The sequence below is a fragment of the Zea mays genome, chromosome 2, assembly GCF_902167145.1.
Source record: "Zea mays cultivar B73 chromosome 2, Zm-B73-REFERENCE-NAM-5.0, whole genome shotgun sequence".
Classification (NCBI taxonomy): domain Eukaryota; kingdom Viridiplantae; phylum Streptophyta; class Magnoliopsida; order Poales; family Poaceae; genus Zea; species Zea mays.
The window spans coordinates 14,088,462-14,100,615 of record NC_050097.1 but is presented as its reverse complement, the minus strand read 5'-3'; the positions used below and the strand labels follow the sequence as shown (position 1 = coordinate 14,100,615).

Below are 12,154 nucleotides of genomic sequence, written 5' to 3'. Positions count from 1 at the left end.
CCCCATATCATGTAACACTTGGAGAGCAGCACCATATAGTAACAAAGAATCAGTTCCTCTCTACACTCTTATCTTGTTGTGTTCTACTATTATTCAGATAAGCAGCCCTTGGACTACACTCGGTAGCAAGGGGTTCTTAACAGCCCTCACTGCCCCACACCCTCCTGTCCCGCACACACAACACAAGCACCCCCGCTGGGTCCTAGGAACCGAGCGGGCGCGCGCTCCACGTTTCACCTTTTTCTGTCGACGGGATGGGATGCGGTTTTTCAAGCCCACAAGCCGCACGTGGACCTGCCATGCCAGTACACGGATCATTGGGCGTCGTACGACCCATGGATCTGAGCCGCTAGATCGATCCGTATTTATTACGTCGACTGAGAACGGAGGGTGGGGGCCCCCTGCTGTGTGCGAGTTTATAAATGCCCGAACGCTGGTTGGGCGACTCTTCTTCCGTTTCCGTATGGGCGGAACAAACCCGGCCGGCGGTGACGACAACGTCGGCATCGACCGGCCGCTGTCCGGGCCGAACGGCGGGTCAACCAAAGTTAGGCAGGGGAGCCGGAGGAGGGGCACGGCTCAGCCTCAGCTCGCCGTACCGCAGCGACGAATCAGGTCCCGCATTGCTAGCGCCCGTTTCAGCCCCACCGGCATCGCACTTGCACACGGCCGATTCCAGCGTCCGGCGGTGGATGGTACAGAGAAAAGAGAGAGAGAGAGAGAGAGAGAGAGAGAGAGAGAGAGAGAGAGAGAGAAAGCACCACCAAAATCAAGCAAGCAAGCACAACCCTTCACATCGAAGACCATCCAGGAGCAGCATCCTTATCCCTTTTTTATTTTTATTATTATTACAGGCCAGCAAGGCAACACACGAATATGAACACCACTACACCAGGAGCTACACCCCCTACCACCATTCCCCCATCTCTGACAGTATACGTACATGTACATTCTACTCGCGTATACGGTATACCAAGCAACTGGTAAAAAAAACTAGCAAACACCTATAGGTAAAACTCGCAAAACTTAGTAGTAGCTGAGGCTGACGACGACAAGAGTAACTGCTAGCAGTGAGGCACCAAACCCAAACCATTGTTACCCAGCACAGTAACTGCTATATGGAAGTGGAAGTAACCGTACCCCGCACGAGCCGCATTGCACCGGCCCCCTCGTCCTCGTCCGTCCAGAAGCGCGGGCGGCGTGCAAATGGGGCCCTGGTTATTGCTTGCTCCTATTTTTGGGCTGGCTATGTACTTATGTATGTAGCCCGGTCGATCCGGCAGCACCTATAGATGGTAATGGTATGTAGAAGAAGTGCGTATGCTACAGTGGTGTACCGCTGTGTGTGTGTGTTTTTTTTTTGGTGAGCGTCCATCGCGACCGGGCGGCGCGCCTTTTTTTTTGTCTAGAACTCCACCACGAGGCTGCCGAACGGCGACCGGTGCGGCACGCCCTTGCGCCGCTTCCCGGCGCGGAAGCTGTTGGCGGTCGTCGCCGGCGGGGTCGACGGGGTGAAGCTCTGCACCACGCTGCTCTTGTCGCTGCCGCCGCTGGTGCTGGTGGACGAGTCGTCGTCGTCGTCGTCCGCCGAGTCCGCCGCGCCCCTGTGCTGCTTCTGCTGCGGCGCATGCTTCTTCTCCCTCTTCTTCTTTGCGACGATGGCGTGCTTCTTCCGGATGCGGAAGTCGCCGGAGGTCCTGACGATCTGCGCGGCGCATACATCCAACCACACGTGCGGGATCGTTACAGCACAATGGAGTGCCCTCTTGGGATTGGGTTGGCGGCGGGCGGCGTGTATACCTTGCAGCCGAGGGAGCAGAAGCGGAAGGTGTCGAGGAGGCTGCGCTCGCAGACCTCGCAGGTGTTGGTGACGCCCTTGCCGGGCCTCGGCTGCGGCCGCTCGTTCAGGAACACCACGCGCGCGCTGTTGATGATGTAGGTCTGCACGCCGCTGATGTCCAGCACCTTCTGGATCTCCGACACCCGGATCACGTCGTGGTAGGAGGACCTCCGTATCTGCAGACCACCAACCAAAACACAGCCTCAGGCAGAGCATGCATCGCCGTCAGCGAGAAGGGCGCATTTGCTGACAGACAGTCCAACAAGGTCAAGCTACCCTGTTCCTTGATGCAACTAATAACGCGTGTAAGGAGGAGGAAAGACTGGCCGTTGCGGCCTTGGATGCAACCAACAAGACCGACCGATAGCACAACAAGAAGAAGAGTCTCTTGGATGGACGCAGGGGCGCCGGAGCTACTGCCGTTTCTTTCAAAGGAAGGGCCCGGCGCCGGCTAGCTGCTCCAGTCCCAAGCTCACCTGGATGGCGTGGTGGTCGCGGTGGTAGGCGAGGCACTGGGAGCAGAGCGCGCCGTTCATGCAGTCGAGGCAGTACATGTTGCACTCGCTCTTGTGCGCGTCCGCGTGCAGCTTGCATTGGCCGAAGAAGCTCGTCCCCAGCAGCGGCTTCAGCCACGGCGGCCACCGCTGGTTCTCCCCGCCGTCACGCTCCCCTCCTCCCTGCCGCATTCGATCCGGCACGCCGCCATTAGCGCCAGTCCAACGCAAAGAAACAGGGCACCCAGAAAAAGAGGGGGGAAAGAGGCAAGAAGAGAGTAGTAGAAAATGAGGGCGTGGTATCCACGTTACCATGGCGCCGCCTCTGGTGTTGACTCTGAGCGGCGATTCATCGTCGATTGCCATTTCCGATCCACAGCCCAAGGCTGCTGCAAGGTGCACAGCAGGGAGAATGTGGAGAGAGAAAGAGAGAGGGTGGGATTTGGAGCGGGGGAGAGAGAGGAAGACGAGAGGAAAAAGGCGAAGGCTTTGGAAGAAAGAAGAAGTGGAGGTAGGAAAGCTGAGGTCTTTGTAGACCGGGGAAAAAGCAGGCAGCAGCAACGACAAGTATCGCAGCACCGGTAGTGGTAGGCTAGCGCGCGCTAGTGGTAGTGAATTTACCAGCAGGAGAAGGATGCTCTGTGTTCGTGTCATGCCCAGTCGCGGCCGAGCTCGTCCTTATCCGCTCCCCCAGCCGAATCCGGTCCGCCGCCCGCTAGACCCGTTCTCTGCATCGTGACGTGCCCTGCCCTGTAAACTAAAATTTCACTTCTCTCACCCATGGTAGCTGTCACATTGGTTCAAAAAATATATATATATGTCAGCTGTCACGCTTCAGGTCCAGGAGATGTAACCTAGTCCGTCAGACTGCTGTTGCTTCACCGTGACGGCGTGACCCCTTCCTCTCTCACGGCGCACGATGCAGCGGAGCGGAGAAGCCCAGTGGGCGTGAAGTCAGTGCACCCCCAGTCAGTCGTGCTATCGAGTGGACTGGAGTTTCCGTCAGAGCCCCTGCCGCCAATGGAGGAGGGGCGCACGCGGCCATCAGCACTGACGTCGAGTTTTGGTTCCCATCTGATTCCGGGCTAGGACCCGACCCGACCCGGCACACATGACACATGTTCTCGTTTGTTCGTGCTGCTTGTTCATTGGCTAGAATACCTGGTGCTTTTGTGCGGTTTTCTTCGTCACTTTGCTCCACTCCACCAGTGCTCTAGGAGGCGCCCAATCCCATTCAGGGCGGCTAGTGAAGATGTGCCAAAGCACCCAGCCACGATTCTTCCGCCGGTAAAAGTTACCACTACCCACGCCAATTTCTAGTCACGCCATCGGCCAGCAGAGCAGATCACCACACGGCCGCACCGAGGGAGCTCTAGCATGTTCGGTTTCTAACGCGCGCCTAACCTGTTCATTCATGGCTCCATGGCCACTATCACCCCCTCGCCCGGTCGCCCCTGCCATTTAGAGATGCTAAGTAGTGACTGATTGGTCTATGTAGACGCCTGTAACTAACCCGATGATTTCGTTGCCATAATCATCGCCCGGGGTGGCTGGGCAAGTGGATGTAGCAGGTTCAAGGTCAGAAAAAAAGATCGCATCTTTGTTTTTTTAAGAAAAAAAAGAAAGAAAGAAAGAAAGTAGATCATCTCCTGTCTTTTTTTTCCGGCCAACGTACGGCATTCGGTAGTACTGGTCAACCACCCTCGCAGCGCCTTTGGACTACTCTGGCCGCTCTTACTAAGCAAACGCTATGCATGCCACCTCTCTCTCTCATCACGGGTTGCTTCTCCGATTTATTTAGCCGGGGCGGGGCTGTCACATTGTTCGTCTCAGGTTTACTGGTCTCATGCATCATCATGATTTCTATATGACACCACACCACCGAATATACAATTTGGGGGTGGGGAGTGGGGGGTGTTGGAACTATGTGCATGCGCTCGTTATTAAGGATCGGTTGCAACGGAGACGGTGTCGAGTAGAGTAATCTATTCGCGCTGCGGTTATGCATCACATCGGGCGCCTTGAACCGGTCCTCCCTCGCCTGATAACGATGCGCTAACCAATCAACAGAACAGCTATCCGGCCGGAATGATGATGAGGCGACCGAAACAGACCGAGCCGCCGGCCCTAGCTAGCTAGCTAGTCGCTCGAGGAACAAGAGAGAGAGAGAGAGAGAGTATAGTGTTGGTTATTGGAGTATATTACCGCGCGATCGATAGGAAATGATCTATTTAACTGTCGTTGCGTCACCTCCTCCTCTCTTTCGTCTTTCTAATCAATCAAAAAGGGGCCTTTTCGATTCCGATCGAGCAAATTCATCAACTCAAAGTCTACGCGCGCGCGCCCCCCCTTTTTTTCCTTTCAATTTTCGATGAAGCATGCAGCAGCTGCATTATTCACGCATCATTGGCGACGATCTGATGTAGTAAGCCTGACGCGCCTTGAAGTACTACAAGCTCGTTTATTTTCCACACGGTCTCAAATTACGGGACGAAGCAACCGTATGTTACGAAAGCTCAGAAACGGCCAACGCGAGCGAGCGCGTGGAAGCTACGCGAGAGCTGCTAGCCTGGGGACCGTCCTTCCTTCTTTCTCGGGCCGCTACAGGAGTGGAAGCATGCATGGGCAGGCACTGATCTGGCTGGACAGCACCGCGGTTGCGAGGAAAGGGCTCCTCGTCGGGAGCCTATGCCCGCCGGGGGGCGTTTATTTGAAAAGCTACGCGGCGTGTCTGGCCAATCATCATGCCTGCCGTGCATTATTCGTGGAAGCTTTGGCTCCGGCCTCCATGATCGCGTGGAAAGACGCCTGTTCCCCTGCTGTGGGTTCCGGCGGACGGGTATGGCCGTATGGGACCCCTCCCGGAGAGATCCAGCCAGGAAAGGAGGGGAGCTCCAGTTGTGGAGGTGAATGAAACATGCACCCATGCCGGGGGCATGCATATGCATCCGATCATATGCTATATATCTATCATTGCACCCGGCTCGGATCATCATCGTCATAATAACTGCAATGCGATGCGATGCAACCTCGGTCAGTCGGTCGATCCATCCATTGATGGAGGCATAGAGCATGGAGTAAGAAACGGACGCATGTTTTATGCATGGATGGAGAGGCATAGAGCTAGCAGCGGTATCTACCGGCTTGGACGCATGTTTTATGCATGGATGGACGCATGTTTTACGCATGTTTTGTGGCAACGCCATGTGTAGTTGAAACTTGAAAGCACGCAGGCACACGGCACGGACGGGACGCTTGTAAAGGCAGCGGAGCCGGCTAAAATCTGGTCGCTTTGGACCTGTGCCCCAGAGTTAAAAAAAAAACGGGTGGGACGACTCCTGTTGCCGTGGAAGACCTTTGTTGCGAAATGCGATGGGGGAGAGGACGAGACGACCATGCCGTGCTGCTCATTTCATGGCGGCTGCGCCGGGTAGTTGGGCGACGACGCCAGTAGTAGTCTACGGCGAAAGCAAATAATCAAATGCTCCAGCACTGCATCGAAATTTTATTCTAGCGGCCGCCTGCCTGCCTGCCTGCCTGGCGTTCCTTAGCTTCCCTTCCAGCACTCGCGTGTGAAGTGAAGCAACCACCGGAGCACCTGAGGCCACCGCAGGTTCGCTCTCGCTCTCCGGCGGCCTCCGCGGTGGCGCGCTGAGATGAGACCGACTGCACCCAGAAGCGACAGATAATTAATAAAACAAAAACAAGGGGTTCTGTCGAGCGAGGCCTTGACGCCATGATGGCTCCACCATTGCCAGGGAATGGCTGTCCTGGCGCCCCGCGCTGCGGTGGCGGGCCTTGCGTGGCCCGGGGATAAGTTAACCGTGCGTGTCCGCGTCTCCTCCGGCTCCGCGGCCGCCTGGATTCCTGGGGACTTTCCGGGGTCGTTTCTTTCTCTTCTCGGCACGGCATGGCATGGCATGGCAACTCCCCGGGCTGGCTGCCTGAGTGGCTGACACGCCGTCGGCGCCGGGGCTCGCTGGGGGGGTGCTTCTGCTTCACTTCCAAGAGACGACTTGTGCCAGGTATCAAATATGTCCGGCTCGATAATTCTGCTGACGTATGGCAGCGCGCGTGCACGCTACCGAACGGCGCTGATCGCTGCGGCCTAGTACGGCGCAACGCAGAGCAGAGCAACAAGTCGGGCAGTGCCTTTGTTTCTGTCTCGAACTGCGGCTGCGCGTGTATGTACCCACCCCACCCCACCCCCCCCCCCCCACCCCCCCCCCCCCCCCCCCCCCCCCCGCGCGGGTCCGTCCTTGTTCGTGTACATGTAAGTACAATACTACAAATACAGCTACGTTGCTGTTTCGTCAGGTCTCGTGCGACGCAAAGTCCAAGCCGGACCCGTTCTTCCGCACTATAGATACGAACTTTTCGTTGACGAAAAGGCAAAACGATTAAACACCTGCAAGTCAACTGTCAACAAGTTGGTGGTACTAGCGCTGCAGATTTCTGCCTCGGGTAAAATAGGGCCAGCATCCGAGTTTTGACCCGGCGACGGTCGTTGGACGGCGGCACCTGTGCCGGAGCCCGGAAGCGGAAACGGAGAGGGTTGCCTGTTGGTGAGGTGACTGACGGCTATAGATGTCCAAACGGTACGGACAGCCCGTTTGGCCCGAAACCCGACACGATTTTGACCCGGTACCAACCCGACCCGACCCGGCCCGACGGCCGGGCCGTGTATGGGCCGCTCCCTCGGCACGATGTACTTGGCACGGCCCGGCCCGTTGAAAGAGGCGGCACGTCGCTGGCCCGTTAAAAAATTTGTCGCGGCCCCAATCCCATACGGCCATACCTATCCCGCTATCCGGTCGACCGCTCGTACGCTCCCCACTCCCCAGTCCCCAGGCACCCACCGCAGTGACTCCTCCCCACGCGGCGCCGTTCCCCTAACCCTAATCCCCTTCGCTTTCGCTTCGCACGACGGCGGTGGACCTCAGCGGTGGCGGTGCTCCACTCCTCCCCAGTCCCCACTCGGCCACCGCCCTGCTCACCGGTGGTAAGTCGTCGACTTGGGCCACCGCCTCACCGAGTCACCGCCTCGCCGCTCGCCGGTAAGTCACCGGCTCACCCGTCTTCTTCCCCTTCTGGCCTTCTACGGTGCTTCCCAGAACTGCTCTGTGTTGGATCCTTGCCTTCCCGTGCTCGATCCACTCCCCAGATCCGCTCCCCAGAACTGTTCTTCGGTAAGGCGCCGCCGCGCCGGTAAGTCCCCACTCCCCAGATCCGCTCTGTGTTGGATCCTTGGCTTCCCGTGCTCGATCCACTCGTCGGTTGCGCGACTACGGTGCTCCACTGCTCCCTGCTCTGGTTTTCCTAATCCTACATTCCTACCTAACCCTAAATCCTTAATACTCCCTGCTCTGGTGCTCCACTGCTCCTCAATCCTCATCCTCTGGTGTTCCTCATCCTCATCCTCGGCTGGCGACCAGTAGCCAGTAGGTGACTCGGTGCTCCGATTGCGTTAGGTATGCTGTTGATTGCTCCTTAATAAATCTGTTGATTGATGTTAGTATGTTGAGGTCATTCTCATTGTGTATGAACTTTGAATGGAGGTATCGGTCTTGTTCCGGTGCCGCGCAGTTGTTGAGGAGCCGTGGTCGCCATGGAACTGGATCCGGCCGCTGAGGATGATGCGGAGGAATACCGACTTGAGGCACATAACGAGGAGCAGGATGCAAGGGCCTTTCTCGGCATCGGCAACGATGATGCTCCTGTTGCTGGTACTGGTATGGGCTCAACTAGCCCCACCCCCACTGCTGCTGATGGTAGCAGTACTGGTACTGGTACTAGTGCCAATGCCTCCAGGAAGAGATCCAAAGTCTGGAATGACTTTGAGGAGCTGACTAATCTCGTCAATGGTAAGAGGGTAAGGTATGGTGCCCTTTGCAAATACTGTAAGCAGACCTTCAGTGCTAAATCTAGTTGTGGGACTGGCCATTTGCTTCAGCATAATTGCAATGCTAAAAAGGAACAACAACGTAGTGGCATTGTTCAGTCTCTTCTTAAGTATAATCCTGATGGTTCTCTAGTTCGATGGGAATACTCTAATGCTGTTGCTAGAACTGAATTATGTCGTTTGATAGCTAGAGAGGATTTGCCTTTATGGTTTGGTGAATCTGATGCTTTTCAAGAGTACATTACTAAAGCACATAATCCTAAATTTGTGAAGTCATCTAGGCAAACAACAGCTAGGGATCTAATTAAGCTTTACAATGAACGTGTGCTTAAGCTTATTGAGTCATTTAAATCTGTTTCATCAGTTGCTCTAACTTCTGATATTTGGAATGGTTAAGCTAAAGAGGACTACATTTCTGTTGTTGCTCACTTTGTGAATTCGAATTGGGAGCTAGAAAAAAGGTTGATTGGTCTTAGGCTCATAGATGTGAAACATTCTGGAAATAATATAGCAGAACGTGTTAACATGGTTGCTGATGAGTATGGTTTATGTGATAAAATATTTGCTATTACTCTCGACAATGCTTCCTCTAATCAAACTGCTATGTATTATCTTAAACCATTGTTTTCTGGTTATCTTGGAGCTCTAACTGATGTTGATGATGATGAATTGTCTTCCATTCTTTTGCATCAACGTTGTGCATGTCACATTATTAATCTAATAGTAAAGTCAGGTTTGAAAAGAGTAAAACAATATCTTGAGGACTTTAGAACTGCCATAAACTTTTTGAATTCATCAAACCAAAGAATTGCTGCATACAAGAGTTACTGTTTAAGTATGGGTATTTGTCCTAGAAAGTTTGGTGTGGATATTGATGTTAGGTGGAACTCAACTTTTTTAATGCTGAAACACCTTATGCCACACAAAAGCACATTTTCTGTCTTCATCCAAACTAATTATACTTTGGCATATGATGGTACCCCTTTATTAACTAACAACCACTGGTATGTTGCTGAGAAACTGTTATCATTTCTTCAACTGTTCTATGATTCTACTGTTATTTTGTCTGGTGTTTATTACCCAACTGCTCCATTAATGTTGCATCAAATACTTAAAATTGCTAGACACTTGAATGCTTTTGAAAATGATACACTACTGAGGCAAGCTGTTGTTCAAATGAAAGATAAATATTTCAAATATTGGAGAGATATACCCATTCTATATGCTTTTGCTTTCATACTAGATCCTAGAGCTAAGATGAGAGGTTTTCATAAAGCACTACAGCGCCTATCAGCTTTTACTGGTACAGATTATTCTAGACTTCCTCAGGATGTGAGGAAAGGGTTAACTAAACTTTATCAGATTTATGACACAAAGTTTGGTGATGTGCGCTTACGTGTACATGAACCATCATCCACAACTGAGGGTAAGAACAAATCTGCCTGGGATGACATATATGGTGATGATGATATTGGTAGTGGTAGGAGATCTGGTTCTGGTAGTAATGTTGCATCTAATTCTTCCTGGCCTACTACTGCTCAGTCTGAGTTGTCTGCATACCTTGATAGTGATACTGTCAATCAATTTGATGACAGTTTTGATAGTCGCCTAGAGGGGGGGTGAATAGGGCGAAACTGAAATTTACAAAAATAATCACAACTACAAGCCGGGGTTAGCGTTAGTAATAATAAATGAGTCCGCAAGAGAGGGTGCAAAACAAATCGCAAGCAAATAAGGAGAGTAACACGTGGATTTGTTTTACCGAGGTTCGGTTCTTGCAAACCTACTCCCCGTTGAGGAGGCCACAAAGGCCGGGTCTCTTTCAACCCTTCCCTCTCTCAAACGGTCCCTCGGACCGAGTGAGCTTTCCTTCTTCTCAATCAACCGGGAACAAAACTTCCCCGCAAGGGCCACCACACAATCGGTGCCTCTTGCCTTGGTTACAATTGAGTGTTGATCACAAGAGCAAAAGAGAAAGAAAGAATGCGATCCAAGCGCAAGAGCTCAAATGAACACGGCAAATCACTCTCTCTAGTCACTAGGGTTTTGTGTGAAATTGGAGAGGATTTGATCTCTTTGAATGTGTCTAGAATTGAATGCCTAGCTCTTGTAAGTGGTTGAGAAGTGGAAAACTTGGATGGCCATGAATGTGGGGTGGTTGGGGTATTTATAGCCCCAACCACCAAACTTGACCGTTGGCTGGAGGCTTCTGTTCGATGGCGCACCGGACAGTCCGGTGCACACCGGACAGTCCGGTGCCCCTGCCACGTCACCACTGCCGTTGGATTCTAGCCGTTGGAGCTTCTGACTTGTGGGCCCGCCTGGGTGTCCGGTGCACACCGGACATGCACTGTTTGATGTCCGGTGCACCGGTATGGGCAGCCCTGACGTCTGCGCGCGCTGCGCGCGCATTTAATGCCGCGCAGAGAGCCGTTGGCGCCGCAGAGAGCCGTTGCTCCGCTGGTACACCGGACAGTCCGGTGCACACCGGACAGTCCGGTGAATTATAGCGGAGCGGCTGTCGCGCGAACCCGAGGCTGGCGAGTTCCGGAGGCCGAGCTTCCTTGGAGCACCGGACATGTCCGGTGCACACCGGACAGTCCGGTGAATTATAGCGCGCCGGCTTCCGAGAATTCCCGAGAGTGAAGAGTTGGAGTCTGAGTCCCTTGGTGCACCGGACAGGTACTGTTCACTGTCCGGTGGCACACCGGACAGTCCGGTGCGCCAGACCAGGGGTGCCCTCGGTTGCCCCTTTGCTCCTTTATTGAATCCAAAACTTGGTCTTTTTATTGGCTGAGTGTGAACCTTTTACACCTGTATAATCTATACACCTGGGCAAACTAGTTAGTCCAAAGATTTGTGTTGGGCAATTCAACCACCAAAATTATATAGGAACTAGGTGTAAGCCTAATTCCCTTTCAATCTCCCCCTTTTTGGTGATTGATGCCAACACAAACCAAAGCAAATATCGAAGTGCATAACTGAACTAGTTTGCATAATGTAAGTGCAAAGGTTACTTGGAATTGAGCCAATAAAACTGCTTACAAGATATGCATGGAATGTTTCTTTCTTATATAACATTTTGGACCACGTTTGCACCACATGTTTTGTTTTTGCAGAACCTTTTGTAAATCCTTTTCATAGATCTTTTGCAAATAGTCAAAGGTGAATAAATAAGAGTTTGCAAAAGCATTTTCAAGATTTGAAAATTTCCTCCCCCTGTTTCAAATGCTTTTCCTTTGACTAAACAAAACTTCCCCTAAAAGAGATCCACCTCTTAGTGTTCAAGAGGGTTTTGATATATTTTTGAAATACTACTTTCTCCCCCTTTTGAACACAATAGGATACCAAATGATAAAGACTTTTGGAAAGCGCTAAGTTTTGAATTTGGTGGTGGTGGTGCGGTCCTTTTGCTTTGGGCTCATTCCTCCCCCTTTTTGGCATAAATCGCCAAAAACGGAATCATTAGAGCCCTTGAAGTGCAATCTTCCCCTTTGGTCATAAATAAGTGAGTTAAGATTATACCAAAGACGAAGTCCTTTTGCGTTTGAGCTTTTACTCTCTCCCCAAGGATGAAGTCCTTTTCCTTGATGCTCATTTTTCCCCCAAAGAAGAGAGAGTTGCTCGGAGTGGTGGCGAAGCATGAGTTACGGAGTGGAAGCCTTTGTCTTCGCCGAAGACTCCAATTCCCTTTCAATATACCTATGACTTGGTTTGAAATAAACTTGAAAACACATTAGTCATAGCATATAAAAGAGATATGATCAAAGGTATTCAAAAGAGCTATGTGTGCAAGCTTAGCAAAAGAAATTTCTAGAATCAAGAATATTGAGCTCATGCCTAAGTCTGGTAAAAGATTGTTCATCAAGTGGCTTGGTAAAGATATCGGCTAATTGATCTTTAGTATTAATGTAAGAA

At 52.2% G+C, this 12,154-nt stretch overlaps 1 protein-coding gene across 1 annotated transcript; it reads right to left on the bottom strand.

Moving 5' to 3' along the window:
- Positions 1–792: 792 nt before the first annotated feature.
- On the bottom strand, positions 793–2,825 carry LOC100192517 (uncharacterized). The gene is given in 4 exon segments (NM_001348744.1): positions 793–1,705; positions 1,801–2,016; positions 2,317–2,517; positions 2,647–2,825. Coding segments are annotated over 4 exon segments (771 nt in total). The 5' UTR covers positions 2,701–2,825; the 3' UTR covers positions 793–1,405.
- Between the last annotated feature and the right edge of the window lie 9,329 nt (positions 2,826–12,154).